The sequence below is a fragment of the Bos mutus genome, chromosome 4 (assembly GCF_027580195.1).
Source record: "Bos mutus isolate GX-2022 chromosome 4, NWIPB_WYAK_1.1, whole genome shotgun sequence".
Taxonomy (NCBI): Eukaryota; Metazoa; Chordata; class Mammalia; order Artiodactyla; family Bovidae; genus Bos; species Bos mutus.
Window position 1 is genome coordinate 22,659,913 of NC_091620.1, and position 14,806 is coordinate 22,674,718.

Consider the following 14,806-nt stretch of genomic DNA (forward strand, 5'->3'; position numbering starts at 1 on the left):
ATTAGTTAAGGGTAGAGACTATAGCCAGTTATGTCCTGGAATGTCATACTGTCAGCAAGATTATAGACTATAGAACTTCTCAGAATATATGTAGTGATTTGTAGTTGGTAACTGCGATAACATCAGTCCTGTCTTTTAAAAAACGTAGTTTTGGTTAAAAACAAATTTTCCGAAAAACGACCTGCTTGGTGAATATTATCAAGCTTCCCTTGTGGCTCAGCTGGTAAAGAATCTGTGTGCAGTGTGGGAGACCTGGGTTAGATCCCTGGGTTGGGATGATTCCCTGGAGAAGGGAAAGGCTACCCACTCCAGTATTCTGACCTGGAGAATTCCATGGACTGTAATAGTCCATGGGGTCGCAAAGAGTCTGACACGACTAAGCGACTTTCACTTTGGTGAATATTATCAACATTAAAGTTATAATTTTTATTGGGAAGGTTATCAGTTATGGGGCGGAGATGGACATTAATTTTCATGGAAGACCATTATTATTTTAATTGTAGCTAGTTGTACCATTAGATAAATATTTTCATACAAGGAACTTCCCTGGTATTCTAGGACAAAGACATAAAACTAACAGTTACCATTTTGTATGCAGTTTTGGCCATGTATCAAGCATTTTTATCCTAGAATCAGAGTGGTCATAAAAATATGAACACAGAATAGTTAACGTGTAAACTGAAATGTAGATCTGTGCCCATTGTTCTAGGCTTAATTTCAATTATACTTTAATTATAAGGTTAAACCTCCTGCTTCCATGAAATATCTGCATCTGATGAAAATATTCTGGACATCATGCCTTAGGCACTTCATACACTCTTACAAGTTTGTGGTAACAGGATTGTGTTGAGAATCCTGTGCTCTAAATTCTGCTCCTCCCACCCCACCTCCACTCCTGGTCCGGATACTCAATTTTTGACCTGTAGCTTGTATTAACAGCAAGGGCCTTTGGATAAATTAATAGAAAAAGCAGAAACTATCTGAGAATAAGAAGACTGGCTCTGATTAATGAATTGTAATTACAAAAAAAAAAAGGGGAGGGACATAAAGGCTCTATCAAGGAATAATAAATGTCAGTCTTTGTACATGAATCAATGATTACCCTTGAGTGAGAGTTTATTATGACCAATAAGGACATAAATTTTCAGAGCTCTTACTGCCACATAGTTAAACCCAGTGAACAAAAATTTCGATTTTTCAAAGATAATCTTAATAAAGTAACTGTAGATTCATATAATTTGCAGCACTGTCAGAAGTTAGAAAAATTGGTTACTGTAATTCAGTTTATAAAGCTGTTATTTATTTTAACTCAGTTTTACTTCAATTTATGTCTACATTTTGAAAATCTTGACTGTTTATGAAATGTGTGAATTAAAACCAGTAAAATCAGTATAGGAGGCTTTAGGATGCTCAAGTAAATTAGATTTTTATGATTAAATAAACCCTAATCTTGCATAAACTACAACATTAACGGTACCATTTTTACACTATGATAAAGCCAAGGAAAAGGCATATTATAAAACTAGTCTAATATCCAGTGATTCGCATTGCCAGGCAAGGGTGTACCTGTTCATGGAAAATTGGGCTGAATAGTTTGTTGACGGGAGGAAGTTAACAATTTGCACTTATGAGGAAAGAGACCGGTTCATGAAGACTTTGCTAATTAACTATTGAAGGTTAAGCTCTGTACAGGACAATTTGTAAGTCTGTAGATCATCAGTTAAATAGGTTCCATGTTTTATTAGTCAGAAAGAAGTTTTCAGTGAGGTTGGTGTGAGTTTGCCTGTGGGTCACTCAAAGGTCAAATGTCAGTTTTTCTTGGTTAGAAAAAAGTTTTCACTTAGGTTGGTTGGTGTGGGTCTATACCTGGGTCACTCAAAAGTCTCAGTTACTTAGCTTCAGCTGGTGAAACGCTGAACGTCATCACTGGCTGTCAGCTTCCGCTGGTTAAAAGCAGTTACATGGGAATGGCACAGCCAGTTTGAGATCTGCTCCAATTTCCAAGAAAAATTTCCTTCCATATTGTATCAAATCGCTATAGTACTTCTATCCCACTGGATAAGTTTACAAGAGTGCTATAATAGTTTCATTTTAAATTTTTAATTAAAACATGGTAAATTTTCAATTTTGTTTTTCTAGTAATAATGAACTTTGCATCTAATTAAACTTAGGATGATCATTTTATTAGATACTAAACATAATATGCGTAAAAGAGGATATACATTTTTCAAAAATGAAAGGGAATATTTGAGCAAAAATGAGGTACTCTGTGTTGCTGCTGCTGCTGCTGCTGCTGCTGCTAAGTCACTTCAGTCGTGTTCAACTCTGTGCGACCCCAAAGACGGCCTGCCACCAGGCTCCTCTGTCCCTGGGATTCTCCAGGCAAGAACACTGGAGTGGATTGCCATTTCCTTCTCCAATACATGAAAAGTGAAAGTGAAGTCGCTCAGTCGTGTCCGACTCTTAGCGACCTCATGGACTGCAGCCTACCAGGCTCCTCCATCCATGGGATTTTCCAGGCAAGAGTACTGGAGTGGAGTGCTAAGATGGATATTGATTCAGCCTTAAATAATTCCCTTGGGTTTGCTTTTGTAATACTTTGTGAGTCTTGAATACGCAAGTGGACATGGCGAGGTTTATTTTGCTGTCAGTGGTTAAAGTTTTGGAGGCAAGAGCAGTATCTCTTGGGTTGAATCAAATCATACAGGGACTGGAACTATAGTCAGGAAATTCCCTCACCCAAATCTCAGTTAGATACATAAACAATAAGAAAGTTTGTTTCAAGTAAAACTCTCTTTCCTGGTTTCAGCCAAGGCTATAGAACTGAGTGCTATTTGGTGTATGCCCTTGGGTGCGCAAGAAAAAGAGGCAACAAAGTTCTAGCTGCTCAGAATACATGATGTTTAAACTTTATTCTAAAAAACTCAACTCTATCCCTCAAGGTTCTTGGCATTTATAATTCTGAAGTTAGCTCCAGCACATCTGACCTCACACCCCTGTTTTCCTTGTAGATAGTGATGAATGAAGTAGCCCTTAACAATCAGAGTCAATTGAAATTCAGCTAGGGCATCTATCGGTATCATAATATCAGATTTGGGCCAGCATTTATAAATAGGTAAGTAGGAATCTGCCTTTTCTTGCTGTGCTGAGATCCCAGCCAAAACCTGCCTGTGGGGTCATGGAGGCTCCAGGGTGTTCTCAGTTTTCAGTCACTCAGTCGTGTCTGACTCTTTGCGACCCCATGGACTGCAGCACGCCAGGCCTCCCTGTCCATGACCAACTTCCAGAGTTTACTCAAACCCATGTCCACTGAGTCGGTGATGCTATCCAACCATCTCATCCTCTGTTGTCCCCTTCTCCTCCTGCCTTCAATCGTTCCCAGCACCAGGGTCTTTACAAATAAATAAGCTCTTTGCATCAGGTGGCCAAAGTATTGGAGTTTCACCTTCAGCATCAGTCCTTCCAATGAATATTCAGGACTGATTTCCTTTAGGATTGACTGGTTTGATCTCCTTGCAGTCTAAGGGACTCTCAAGAGTCTTTTCCAACACCTAGTTCAAAAGCACCAATTTTTGGCACTCAGCTTTCTTTATAGTCCAACTCTCACATCCATACATGACTACTGGAAAAGTCATAGCTTTGACTAGATGGACCTTTGTGGCAAAGTAACGTCTCTGCTTTTTAACATGCTGTCTAGGTTGGTCATAACCTTTCTCCCAAGGAGTAAGCGTCTTTTAATTTCATGGCTGCAGTCACCATCTGCAGTCATTTCGGAGCCCCCTAAAATAAAGTCTGCCGCTGTTTCCACTGTTTCTCCATCTAATTGCCATGAAGTGATGGGACCGGATGCCAATATCTTTGTTTTCTGAATGTTGAGTTTTAAGCCAACTTTTTCACTCTCTTCATTCACTTTCATCAAGAGACTCTTTAGTTCTTCACCTTCTGCCATAAGGGTGGTATCATCTGTGTGTCTGAGGTTATTGATATTTCTCCCGGCAATCTTGATTCCAGCTTGTGCTTCCTCCAGCCCAGAGTTTCTCATGATTTACTCTGTGTATAAGTTAAATAAACAGGGTGACAATATACAGCCTTGATGTACTCCTTTCCCTATTTGGAACCAGTCTGTTGTTCCATGTCCAGTTCTAACTGTTGCTTCCTGACCTGCATACAGATTTCTCAAGAGGCAGGTCAAATGGTCTGGTATTCCTATCTCTTTCAGAATTTTCCACAGTTTATTGTAATCCACATAGTCAAAGGCTTTGGCATAGTTGCTAAAGCAGAAGTAGATGTTTTTCTGGAACTCCCTTGCTTTTTTGATGATCCAGCAGATGTTGGCAATTTGATCTCTGGCTCCTCTGCCTTTTCTAAAACCAGCTTGAACATCTGGAAGTTCCAGGTTCAGGTATTATTGAAGCCTGGCTTGGAGAATATTGAGCATTACTTTACTAGTGTGTGAGATGAGTGCAATTGTGTGGTAGTTTGAGCATTCTTTGGCATTGCCAGGGTGTTCTACTTAGGTCTTTCTGTTAGATAGTAACCCTGAAGCCATGGCCACTGTGACTATGCCAGACTAGAGTCTGAAACAGAGAGCAAATTGCCACTAGGCTCATTTCCAAGGGACCCACCACAACTCTACATAAACACAGTACCCAGCGCCCCAGTTGTGGCTGGCCTGGTGGCTTTCTGCTATCAGCCAGGCTGTTAGGGCCACACTGGACTGGATCTGTTTCTCCCTGAAGTCAGAAGGCCAATAGTCAGTAGAGAGATGAGCTAATACAATTGAATATAGCATTGCTAGTCACACACATGATACTGGAGGACTTTGTTAGCAAGAACTTAGAAGAGGTTCCAACAGTAAATGTGCTCCTTCTGTATACTGTGTTATAAAGGACTTTTCAAATGCATTGCTTTATTGGATGCTTATAACTACTCAGTGGTGTTGGAGAGGTTTGTATTTTTATGACCACTTCCAGATGGATGAAGGAAGAAGACAGAGGGTTAAGTGATTTGCCATGTCTGATCGAACCCAGGTCTCCCACATTGCAGGTGGATTCTTTACCAGCTGAGCCACCAGGGAAGCCCAAGAATACTGGAATGGGTAGCCTATCCCTTCTCTAGCCGATCTTCCCAACCCAGGAATCGAAACAGGGTCTCCTGCATTGCAGGCAGATTCTTTACCAACTGAGCTATGTGGGAAATATTACTCACAGCTGTGATTTATTATAACAAACAGCTACAAAGCAGAGTCAACAGAGGAAAGGAACATGGGATAAGGTCCTGCGGAAACCAAGTGTAAAGCACCAGAAGTCTTCTGACAGTTGCAAAGGACGCACTTAATTTTTCCAACACAGGTTGCAGCAACTTGCGTGAAATACTGTCTCCTGGGTCTCATCTGAGACTTGGTGGTCAGGTTTTTCTTGGGGTCTGGTGACATAATCACCCCCTGCCCCACACAGATCCAGCCTCCAGACTCACAGAAGGAAAGCAGCTGTTCATACACCAGGGTGTTTGTACCAACAATTCAGGCACAGTGAGCCACCCTCAACTGGGGAACCCCTCCTGAAATTCAGGTTCCCTAATGCCAGCCAAGGACCCACACTACAAGCAAGCTTTTGTGAGGATAGCAGACTCACGCTTGTTTTGTGAATGCCTCTGCACTGAGCGATTCTATAATCGCTTAAGTTGTTGAGAAAGGGATATTGATGGAGAGACTTTTCAGAATCCAGGAAAGTCCAGTGTTAAGAAGAGGTCACGTTTCTTGAAGTGGGATTTGAGGTTGGACAAAAAAGAGAAGGATTAAAGGTGGAATTGCAGAGCACCAAGGTTTGACACTGGTCCCAGTCTCCTGTCCACGTGCAGAAGATGGAGAGGAAGGAGGAGAATTGAGATGTGTTTTAGAAAATCAGGAGAGGCCAGAGGACCACAAAGGAGGAAATGCTCATTAGTTTATGAAATGCTGCAGACAGGTAGGAATTATGGGGACTGCAAAAATGCCGCTAGGACTTCTTTTAATAATGTGTAAAGATGCTTGCTCCTTGGAAGGAAAGTTATGACCAACCTAGATAGCATATTCAAAAGCAGAGACATTACTTTGCCAACAAAGGTCCATCTAGTCAAGGCTATGGTTTTTCCAGTGGTCATGTATGGATGTGAGAGTTGGACTGTGAAGAAAGCTGAGCGCTGAAGAATTGATGCTTTTGAACTGTGGTGTTGGAGAAGACTCTTGAGAGTCCCTTGGACTGCAAGGAGATCCAACCAGTCCATTCTGAAGGAGATTAGCCCTGGGATTTCTTTGGAAGGAATGATGCTAAAGCTGAAACTCCAGTACTTTGGCCACCTCATGAGAAGAGTTGACTCATTGGAAAAGACTCTGATGCTGGGAGGGATTGGGGGCAGGAGGAGAAGGGGACGACAGAGGATGAGATGGCTGGATGGCATCACTGACTCAATGGACGTGAGTCTGAGTGAACTCCGGGAGTTGGTAATGGACAGGGAGGCCTGGCGTGCTGCGATTCATGGGGTCGCAAAGAATCGGATATGACTGAGCGACTGAACTGACTGACAGACTGAAATTGACTTTCTTTAAACTCAAAGTTATCTGTACACATTAAGCAAGACATGCAGCTCATTGCCTTTAAAGCTTTCCTGCCCATCACATCTTTCTGTTTGCTTTGGGTCACTTAAAAAGCTTTAAGAGTTTTGGGTCATTGATCTGCATTAGTTTGTTTGGCTTAGATTTCACAGCAGATAGAAATGGGTGAGCTTTGGGAAAGCTAAAAAAAATTTCCTTGAGAGTTACTGCGTACTTCTCTCTGGTAATTATTTAGGGACAACAGCGGCCAAAAAGCGTCTCTTCTTTCCTTGATGGAAAAGTAATTCTGTTTGTTCATTAAGAGGATTGTGTTTGCCATTCCATTAATCTCATTGCCATTTGCTGGCGAAAAATGGAAATTGAAAGCTGCTTGTTTTGAGTCCTGACATCCCAAGGGGATGATGAGAGGGTTTGAATTTCCTTCTCCACCCTTGGACGTCTCCCAGACTCTCACTTCTAGGTCACCTGACTGCCTCCTGCTTCATTTCTCTCTTTGTGGCTTCTTGATGGTAAGGTTGTGTAGGACCTCTGAGATGGAGAACCACTGTTTAAAAAAATCATGTGAACCAATAGAGGCTTCTTTTTAACTTAAAATAAAAATGCATCAGAACCTCATTTACTTGGTGGAGGGGCCGATGATTTGGGGACTTCCCTCACAGCCCAGTGGTTAAGACTCTGCCTTCCATTGCACAGGGCACAGGTTCAATCCCTGGTCAGGGAACTAAGATCCCACATGCCACACAGTGAGGTCAAAGCAAAAAAGTGTTTGTGGCTGACTTTGAGTGCCAGTGGTAAAGTGAATACTGGTGCCTCCTCTCTCACACTTTAGAGAATTTGGTGATAGGAAAGGTGGTAGAAGGTGGAGATATAAGTACCCACTGTGGCATTTGCGGTCTCAGTTCCCTTAAGCCTGGCCTTACTGACTTCCTTGGACTTCAGGAGGGCAGATGCATGCTTGGTTGGAAGGGGTTTTTAATTCTCTGTCTCTTGTTCTAATATTCTAGGGCTTCCAGCAAAAATTCTCCTTCCACAGTAAAGAGATTGTGGCTATCAGCTGTTCCTGGTGCAAGCAGGCGGTAAGTTTGGGGATAAGATAAAACAAAGTGGGCTCCTGTTTTCTCAAAATAGAATTATGTCATTGCTGGAGTTCCTGTCTGTAAGTGGAACGTTATCCTAATTTATGTATTATTTCTCTCATAGGATCTGTGGAGGGAGAAAGACACATTAGAACTATAGAACCACAGGATAAATTAACTGCGAGAAACTAGAAATTAACCCCTTTACTTATATACATTGAAACCTGGAACCCCAAGTTGGAAAATCCCCTCCTGATTCTATCTCTGAGTCTAGAATTGAGGGATTTTCGCTCCAAGGCCACTTGCCCTGTAGTACACTAGGTCATCGATGACAACTTGTGTAGAAGGAAGTTGCAACCTTAGATAATCCCTCTGACAAAGCAATTCAGACATCTTGGTTCTTCTGTTTTTGATGTGGGTGAATTTTTTTTTTTTAATGAGACTGTGTTAGGATTAGAGTGGGCTTATATTCTTCCTTAGGTTTGGATGTTGTTATGGTTGGCTGTAAGCTTATTGAAATGTTACTCTTTCTTACATTTGAACATGGATACTCATATGGATCCAATGATAATTTCCCTTTTTACTTTTCCTCTCTTCTCTTTTTTTCATTTTTAACAGCTCTGTCCCAACCAGATGGTTGTTTTTTTTTTTTTGATCTATGAACGTATTGTTTTTCTTTAACTAGACAATGTAGACTGACTCACAAGTTAGCGAACTATGGCTTGTAAACCAAATCTGACTGCTGCCTGTTTTTGTAACTAAACTTTTACTGGAACACAGCCATGCCCATCCTTTATGTGTTGTCTCTGGCTACTTTTTTGCTCTAGCAGCAGAGTTGAATAATGCAGCAGAAACAATATGGCCCCATAAGACTAATATATTTACTATCCAGTCCTTTTATAGAAACAATCTGGACCCCTGCTCTAATCTCTCAATTTACTGGTTCTTTTAAATGCCTTTGTAATTGCGATACATTTTCCCCTCACTGCACAGCCAACCTGGAAATAAAGGGCTGTGCTGTTTAAGCTTAAGGGTTAAGGCTGTGCAGATAAACTTCAGACTTCCAGGTGGCTTAGGGGTAAAGAATCCACCTGCCAACACAAGAGATGCAGGGTGCATCGGTCGGAAAGGTCCCCTGGAGGAGGGCATGGCAACCCACTCCAGTATTCTTGCCTGGAGAATCCCATGGGCAGCGGAGCCTGGTGGGTTACAGTCCATGGGTTCACAAAGACTCGGACATGATTGACTGAAGCAACTTAGCACATGTCCTGCACACATCAGCTTTATCTAGTGCCACAAGGCAGGAGTGGAAGATGCATTTACTTGAAACACGTGAACTTGGCTTTTTTTGTGGGTGAAAAACTTTTGCTTCTTTGCAGTTCCATCAGGTTCAATCTAATAATTTCTCTGGCATACTTTCACTAGCCCCCACATGTCAGGAGGATCTGCTGTTACTTGGTGGGGACACCTTGGTCGGGAAAGTTCAGTGTTTGCTGCATCACCCTCCTGGCACACTTTTTGTTCTTGGCATTTCTATCTCCTTTCAGATAATTGTTTTACAAGTAGTCTTTGTGCTTCTGTTCAAGAACATGTTCACAAATATAAGGGAACATGTTTCCTTTCACTCAAGGAACTGTGCAAATGCCAATTACAACTGGCCATCAAGACAGTGCCTTTGCTTGGAAAGGAAGAAGGAGATTTAGGCCCTCGGGGTCCCCAACACTGTCTATGCTTGCTGTTTCCCTGATCCGGTGAGACGACACTTGCCAGGTAGCATCGGCCCGGCCTTAGATAGTGTGCACATGCTGCTACCCTGTAGCTGCCAGGTTGTGGTTAGATGGTTGATCCGAGGTGATTTAATTTGGAAACTGTCCTGCTTGACAATGAACTCATGTGCTTTCTTTTCGTGAATCTGTAGTCCGATCGAATCACTAAAAAAACAACTCTCAGTTGACCCTTGTGGCAGAGTTTTGATCAGTTCTTGTATCTTTGGGGGCTTCCCTGATGGCTCCGTTGGTAAAGAATCCACCTGTAATGCAAGACCCCTGGGTTTGAACCCTGGGAAGACCTGGGAAGATCCTCTGGAAGGGGGCATGGCAACCTACTCCAGTATTCTTGCCTGGAAAATCCCCATGGACAAACAACCTGGCTGGCTACAGTCCATGGGGTTACAAAGTTGGACACAACTGAGCGACTAATCACAGCACATGTATCGTTCAGTTTACCAGGGTCCCACATTGTAGAAGTTGATTTTTCAAGGACTAAAAACACAAAACCTTTTAAGACAGATTATGGTGGTGGTGTATTTTAACACTATATCCTTCTAGGATATTTGATGTCAAAAAATTGAGTGCTTTCTGTGGGCACTTCCTGTAGCAGAAAATAAAACTGTATTTGGGAGCTGGGTTTCATTTATTCAGGTCCTGACTCTACCCCTTAAAAGTCATGCAGTTTTAGACACACGTCTTAGTCTCTCTAGAGTACTCAGGTGTAAATTGTAAGAGTTGGAGTCGGCAGTCTCTGAGATTCCTGCCATGTTAGAAATGCAATGGTTATTCATATGGAGATTTATTTGAATTATTAAAATAAAATTATTTTTTTAATTTATTTTAATTGGAGGATAATTACTTTGCAATATTGTGTTGCCAACAATCCTACATTCAGGGCAGCAAAGGAGACACAGACATAAAGAACAGACTTTTGGACTCAGTGGGAGGAGAAGATGGGATGATTTGAGAGAAAATTACTTTTTAAAGAAGGAATTCGAATGACATTTCTCTGGTATATCAAATTGTTTGCAAATCACAAACAATTTAGGAGGAATTATTTATTATCTTATTAAGTAGTATTTCATGCTTAACTGGTTTAGTAATTTGCCACTGGATCATGTCAGATCTTGAAGCTACTCAGCGGTAAAGATAAAATTGCCCTGATGTGATGTAATTGGGGTGGCTATATTTGACAGTTTTCCTGAGACAGTCCTAATTTATGTCTGCTGTTCCAACATAATTATTGTCTCTGCTTCCTTTCATTCTTAAAATTGTTTCAGTTAAGATGATAAATTATGTGGTCACATTAAGTATAATCTAAGTAGCAGCTACTGTTAATTTAAAAAAAAAAATCACTATGATTAAAATTTTAAAGCCCATGATTGTATAATGGGGATTTGATGTTTATTAGAAAACAAATGCTACTACACGTTATTATCACTTTACAGTCACAAAAAAGAAAAAAAAATTACTGGAAATGTAATTGGCCTAAGGTTACTCAGTCCATTGGGATATAGAGTTAAGCCCCTGGAACCTAGGTATTGTTATTATCATTAGTCTATATTGACTTCCTTCCTTTCAAAAATCAAAAGCACTTTAGATTTGCCAAGTGTGCTAGGACCATTATTTTTTCAGCAGCTTTAGACAAACCCAGCAGAAGCAGTCTCTTTGTTTCCCCTCTAACAACTCTCTAGAAGAAACATTTTTTTTTTTTTTTCTGGGTCCCTTACACTGGAGGGACTACTGGAAGGATTGATGTCTGTGGCTAGAAAAATGAGAGGCAGGTAGGAGGAATGCCACTCTGCTTGTCTTCATTTCCTTCTCAACATTATCCCAAATCAGCCAAGTCTGTGAGGAGCACAAACCAAGTGAAACAAAATTATGTGCAAAATTAGCCTTTCTAGAACCCTCCGAAAATCCTATAAAAGGCTATCAAGTTTCAGCTGGTCTATAAACTGAGTTCTTGTAATCAGTGGTTATCAGTCTATAAAGTAGAATGAATCTGTAGTCTGGTCTCTTAAGTTCCTGGGACTGGTTGTGCAGTCATGAGGAGCGTGGGACCCCTATGGGTGTGTGTGCATGCAAGCGTGTGCTTAGTATGCACACAAGCACTTGTTCCTTCTTGCGGTAGCATTTCCCTCCATGCAGAATTGTTTACTGGCCTGTTTTTCCCTTCAGTTTCACAATAAGGTGACCTGCTTCATGCTGCATCAGATTGAGGAACCCTGCTCCCTGGGGGCTCACGCTGCTGTTATTGTTCCGCCCACCTGGATCATTAAGGTGAAGAAACCTCAGGTAACTGCCGGGACCCTGGTGCTGCTGGGCCAGCTCAGAGAAAAAGGAACTGCTGCTTCTTGCTTTTCTCCCCCCTGACGAGGCTCTGGGTTCCTATGATCTCTGCTCACTCCTCCCCACAGGCCCATGCTTAGCTTCCCAGTTAATCCCCTTAGCCCATCCCTATACTGCTGTTGGGCTCTCTCATGGAACCAGCCTCTACTTCCTAAAGAAATCACAGTGTCACAGCAGGAGTGCTTGCTCCCCATTCAGATGCTAATATGTATTCTCTCGCCCGGGCGCTCTGCTGAGTTCCTTAAAGCCCTGTGGTGAGCGGTGCGTGCAGCTGATTCTTACACGACTCTCTTCTCTTGCAGCCTGGGCAACCCCAGGGAGTGACTGTGAGGGCCCACGGTGGTGCAGGCTTCAGTGTTGGGTGGCGATTCCCACCACTTCCAACCCCAACGCAGACTGTGGGTCATGACCTTCCCCAGTACACGAGGCCTGCTTAGAGAGCAACACTCTTTCCTTAAGGCAAAGTAGAATTTATCCTCTTAACAGCTAATCTCATTCTGTATTCAAGCCTCCTTGTACTTTCTGCATTGCAGGCTGATTCTTTAGGTCTGAGCCACCAAGAAGCTCTTTTGTACGTGTGTTTCCCCCTAAAATTCAGAACTCTCTCCAATTGTTTTATAGTAAACATTCAGTTAAATCAACACGTTTTCATCAAAAACCTTGATGGTATCAAGAAGGCTACTAAGCACTGTGAATGTAATACATGATCTTTGCTCTGAAGAACCATGTAATTACTTTGAGGAAAGATCAGGGAGAGCTTCATGAAGCAGGTGGGTTTTATTCTGCTTCCTTAAAGATGGATGGGATTTAGATCAGTGGAGAAGAGAATAACATGCAGGAGAATGGCAGGAGCAAGTATACTTTGTCCAAAATTATATCCATGGGGCTGTGAGACTAGGTTGACTGCAGAGGAAGGTTTATGTAGGGGGTGAGTAAAAGGGAAGAGCATAAGATTGTTCAGGCCTGACTCCAAGGAGATTTTTGCTCCATGTAAACTTTATCCTTTTAACAAAGGAATGATTGAATAAAATCATATATATATATATGTATATTTTTAAATATAATTGTTTAACTAGCATGAGTATGTGGGGTGACCTAGTGATACGGGATTTTGGACGACTGAAGATAAAACAGGAAAACCAGAAGACACTATCACTCTGCAGAGAAACTCTAAGTTTACTTGTGTAAACTTTAAAAGATCTTGGGTTGTGGAAATTTGCACACAAGTGAAGAGAAAGAGATGATCATAATGAATTCTATAACCATGAACGTTTCTGCTGCTGCTGTTGTTTCATCTGTCCCTTGCCACGCTGTATTGTTCTTTTCATAATTAAATTTGTTTTGAGATTCCCATGCAGTTCTAAGAAAGAGCACAGAAGGAACCCATGTATCCATTACAAACTTTCTCCTCGTGGTACCATCTTGTAGTATCAGGGTATAACATGGGAACCAGGATGCCGACACCATCAGTGAAGAGCAGAACACTTCCATCACCGTCCGCGTCCTTATGTTACCTTTTCACTGCCACACCCGTGTTTCCTCTGGCCCCACCCCATTTACTCTGTCTTCTTGAAAGTGCAAGTCTCCCTTTTTCCCTTTTGCTAGGGTATTTTAAAGCAAAGTTTAGCATACCGTTTAATCTATAAATGCTACCTTTTGTTTCCCAGAAAGATAATACTTCAGAAAGACAATTCCATAACATTACTTCACCCATCAAAATTAATTAATTTGAGGTGGCATCCTTAAATTATTTTCTGATTGTTTTAAATATATCTTTTTTTACAGTCATTTTTTCAAACTTAGATCCAAAGTCTACAACTTCCTTTTTGTGGACTGATCTCTTAAATCTCTTTTAATCTATAGCACTCTGCTCTCTTATTTTTCCTGCCATTTATTTATTGAATAAATTGGGTCACTTTACCTACAGCATAGCTCATATTTTAGTTTTGACTGATTGTATCCTTATTGTGCTTTAAAATCCTTTAAATCCTCATTTAAAATCATGACCCATATTTCTTATAAAAATATTTAGATGTAAGGACTGAGATTCAGGTTTAATTTCTTGGCAAAAGGACTATATGGGTATTGATGTCTTTTTCTGTAGTGTTGCTTTTAATGGAACATAATACCAGATTGTTCACTGTTAGTGGTGTTAGGATTCGGAAACTGTCATCCTAATCCATTTGTTATAAATTTGTCCCTCTGTCTTTCATCTATAATTTTATCCATTCCAGATTGTTGCCTAAATCTTTTATTTCATTAGATTTTGTTAAAGGGTGATTTTTCAATTTTTACTCTTCAATTTTTAGCTACAGGTTTTCTATGAAGAGACCTTGACCTTATTACCAGCAAATATAATACATAACAGATGCTTTTGTGTTTGCCTTCATTTGTAAATTTTCATAATAATAAGTTGGTATCTTAGCAAAGCTGATTGGTGGGAATGGTTTTTGGAAAGTAGTTCAGAGTCAGGATGCTAAAGTCCAAAATTTTTTAATAAGCCACCTTTTTATTCCCATCTATGATTCAGGACATTGTAATAATAAGAATGAAAGCTAACATTTATGAATGCTTTACATGTGTTGTGTATTTTAAGTACTATACATTTAGTATCTCATTGTTACAGTGCTCTTATTAGTCCCACTTTGCAGCTGAGGAAAGTGAGGAATAGAAAAGTCAAACAAATTAGCTGGGGCTATACAATTATTGGTATGAGATGTGTTTGAACCCACAAATTGTGATTCTGAAATCCAAGCTGTTAATGGTATATCATGCTACTTTACCATGTTGCTAAAACCAGCCTTGATGAATTAGATAACTTTAAAAATTTTGGTGGTCCCTTCTCCCCTGGGTCCCAAAGTCATCAAGTAATTTAACTAATTAAGTTCTGTATAAAAGGTGGTGTATAATGAGCCTGAGGGGACAGAGTGGCAATAGGGTAGCGGTGAAGCGCTCTGGTTTGCGAACCAGGCAGCCTGGACTCATAACTTTGCTCTGCCACTTAATAACTTGTTTCATCT

At 40.9% G+C, this 14,806-nt stretch overlaps 1 protein-coding gene across 4 annotated transcripts in view; it reads left to right on the forward strand.

Annotated features, from left to right (window-relative positions):
• The window catches only part of DGKI (diacylglycerol kinase iota), a 528,258-nt gene that overhangs the window by 250,188 nt on the left and 263,264 nt on the right, over positions 1-14,806 (forward strand). For 3 of the 4 annotated variants that reach the window (XM_070369213.1, XM_070369214.1, XM_070369216.1), the window contains 2 exons: positions 7,597-7,668; positions 11,616-11,732. In XM_070369213.1, coding sequence (XP_070225314.1) covers positions 7,597-7,668; positions 11,616-11,732 — 189 coding nt within the window. The remainder of the gene's footprint in view (positions 1-7,596; positions 7,669-11,615; positions 11,733-14,806) is intronic. The other variant, XM_070369215.1, reaches the window with a different exon arrangement.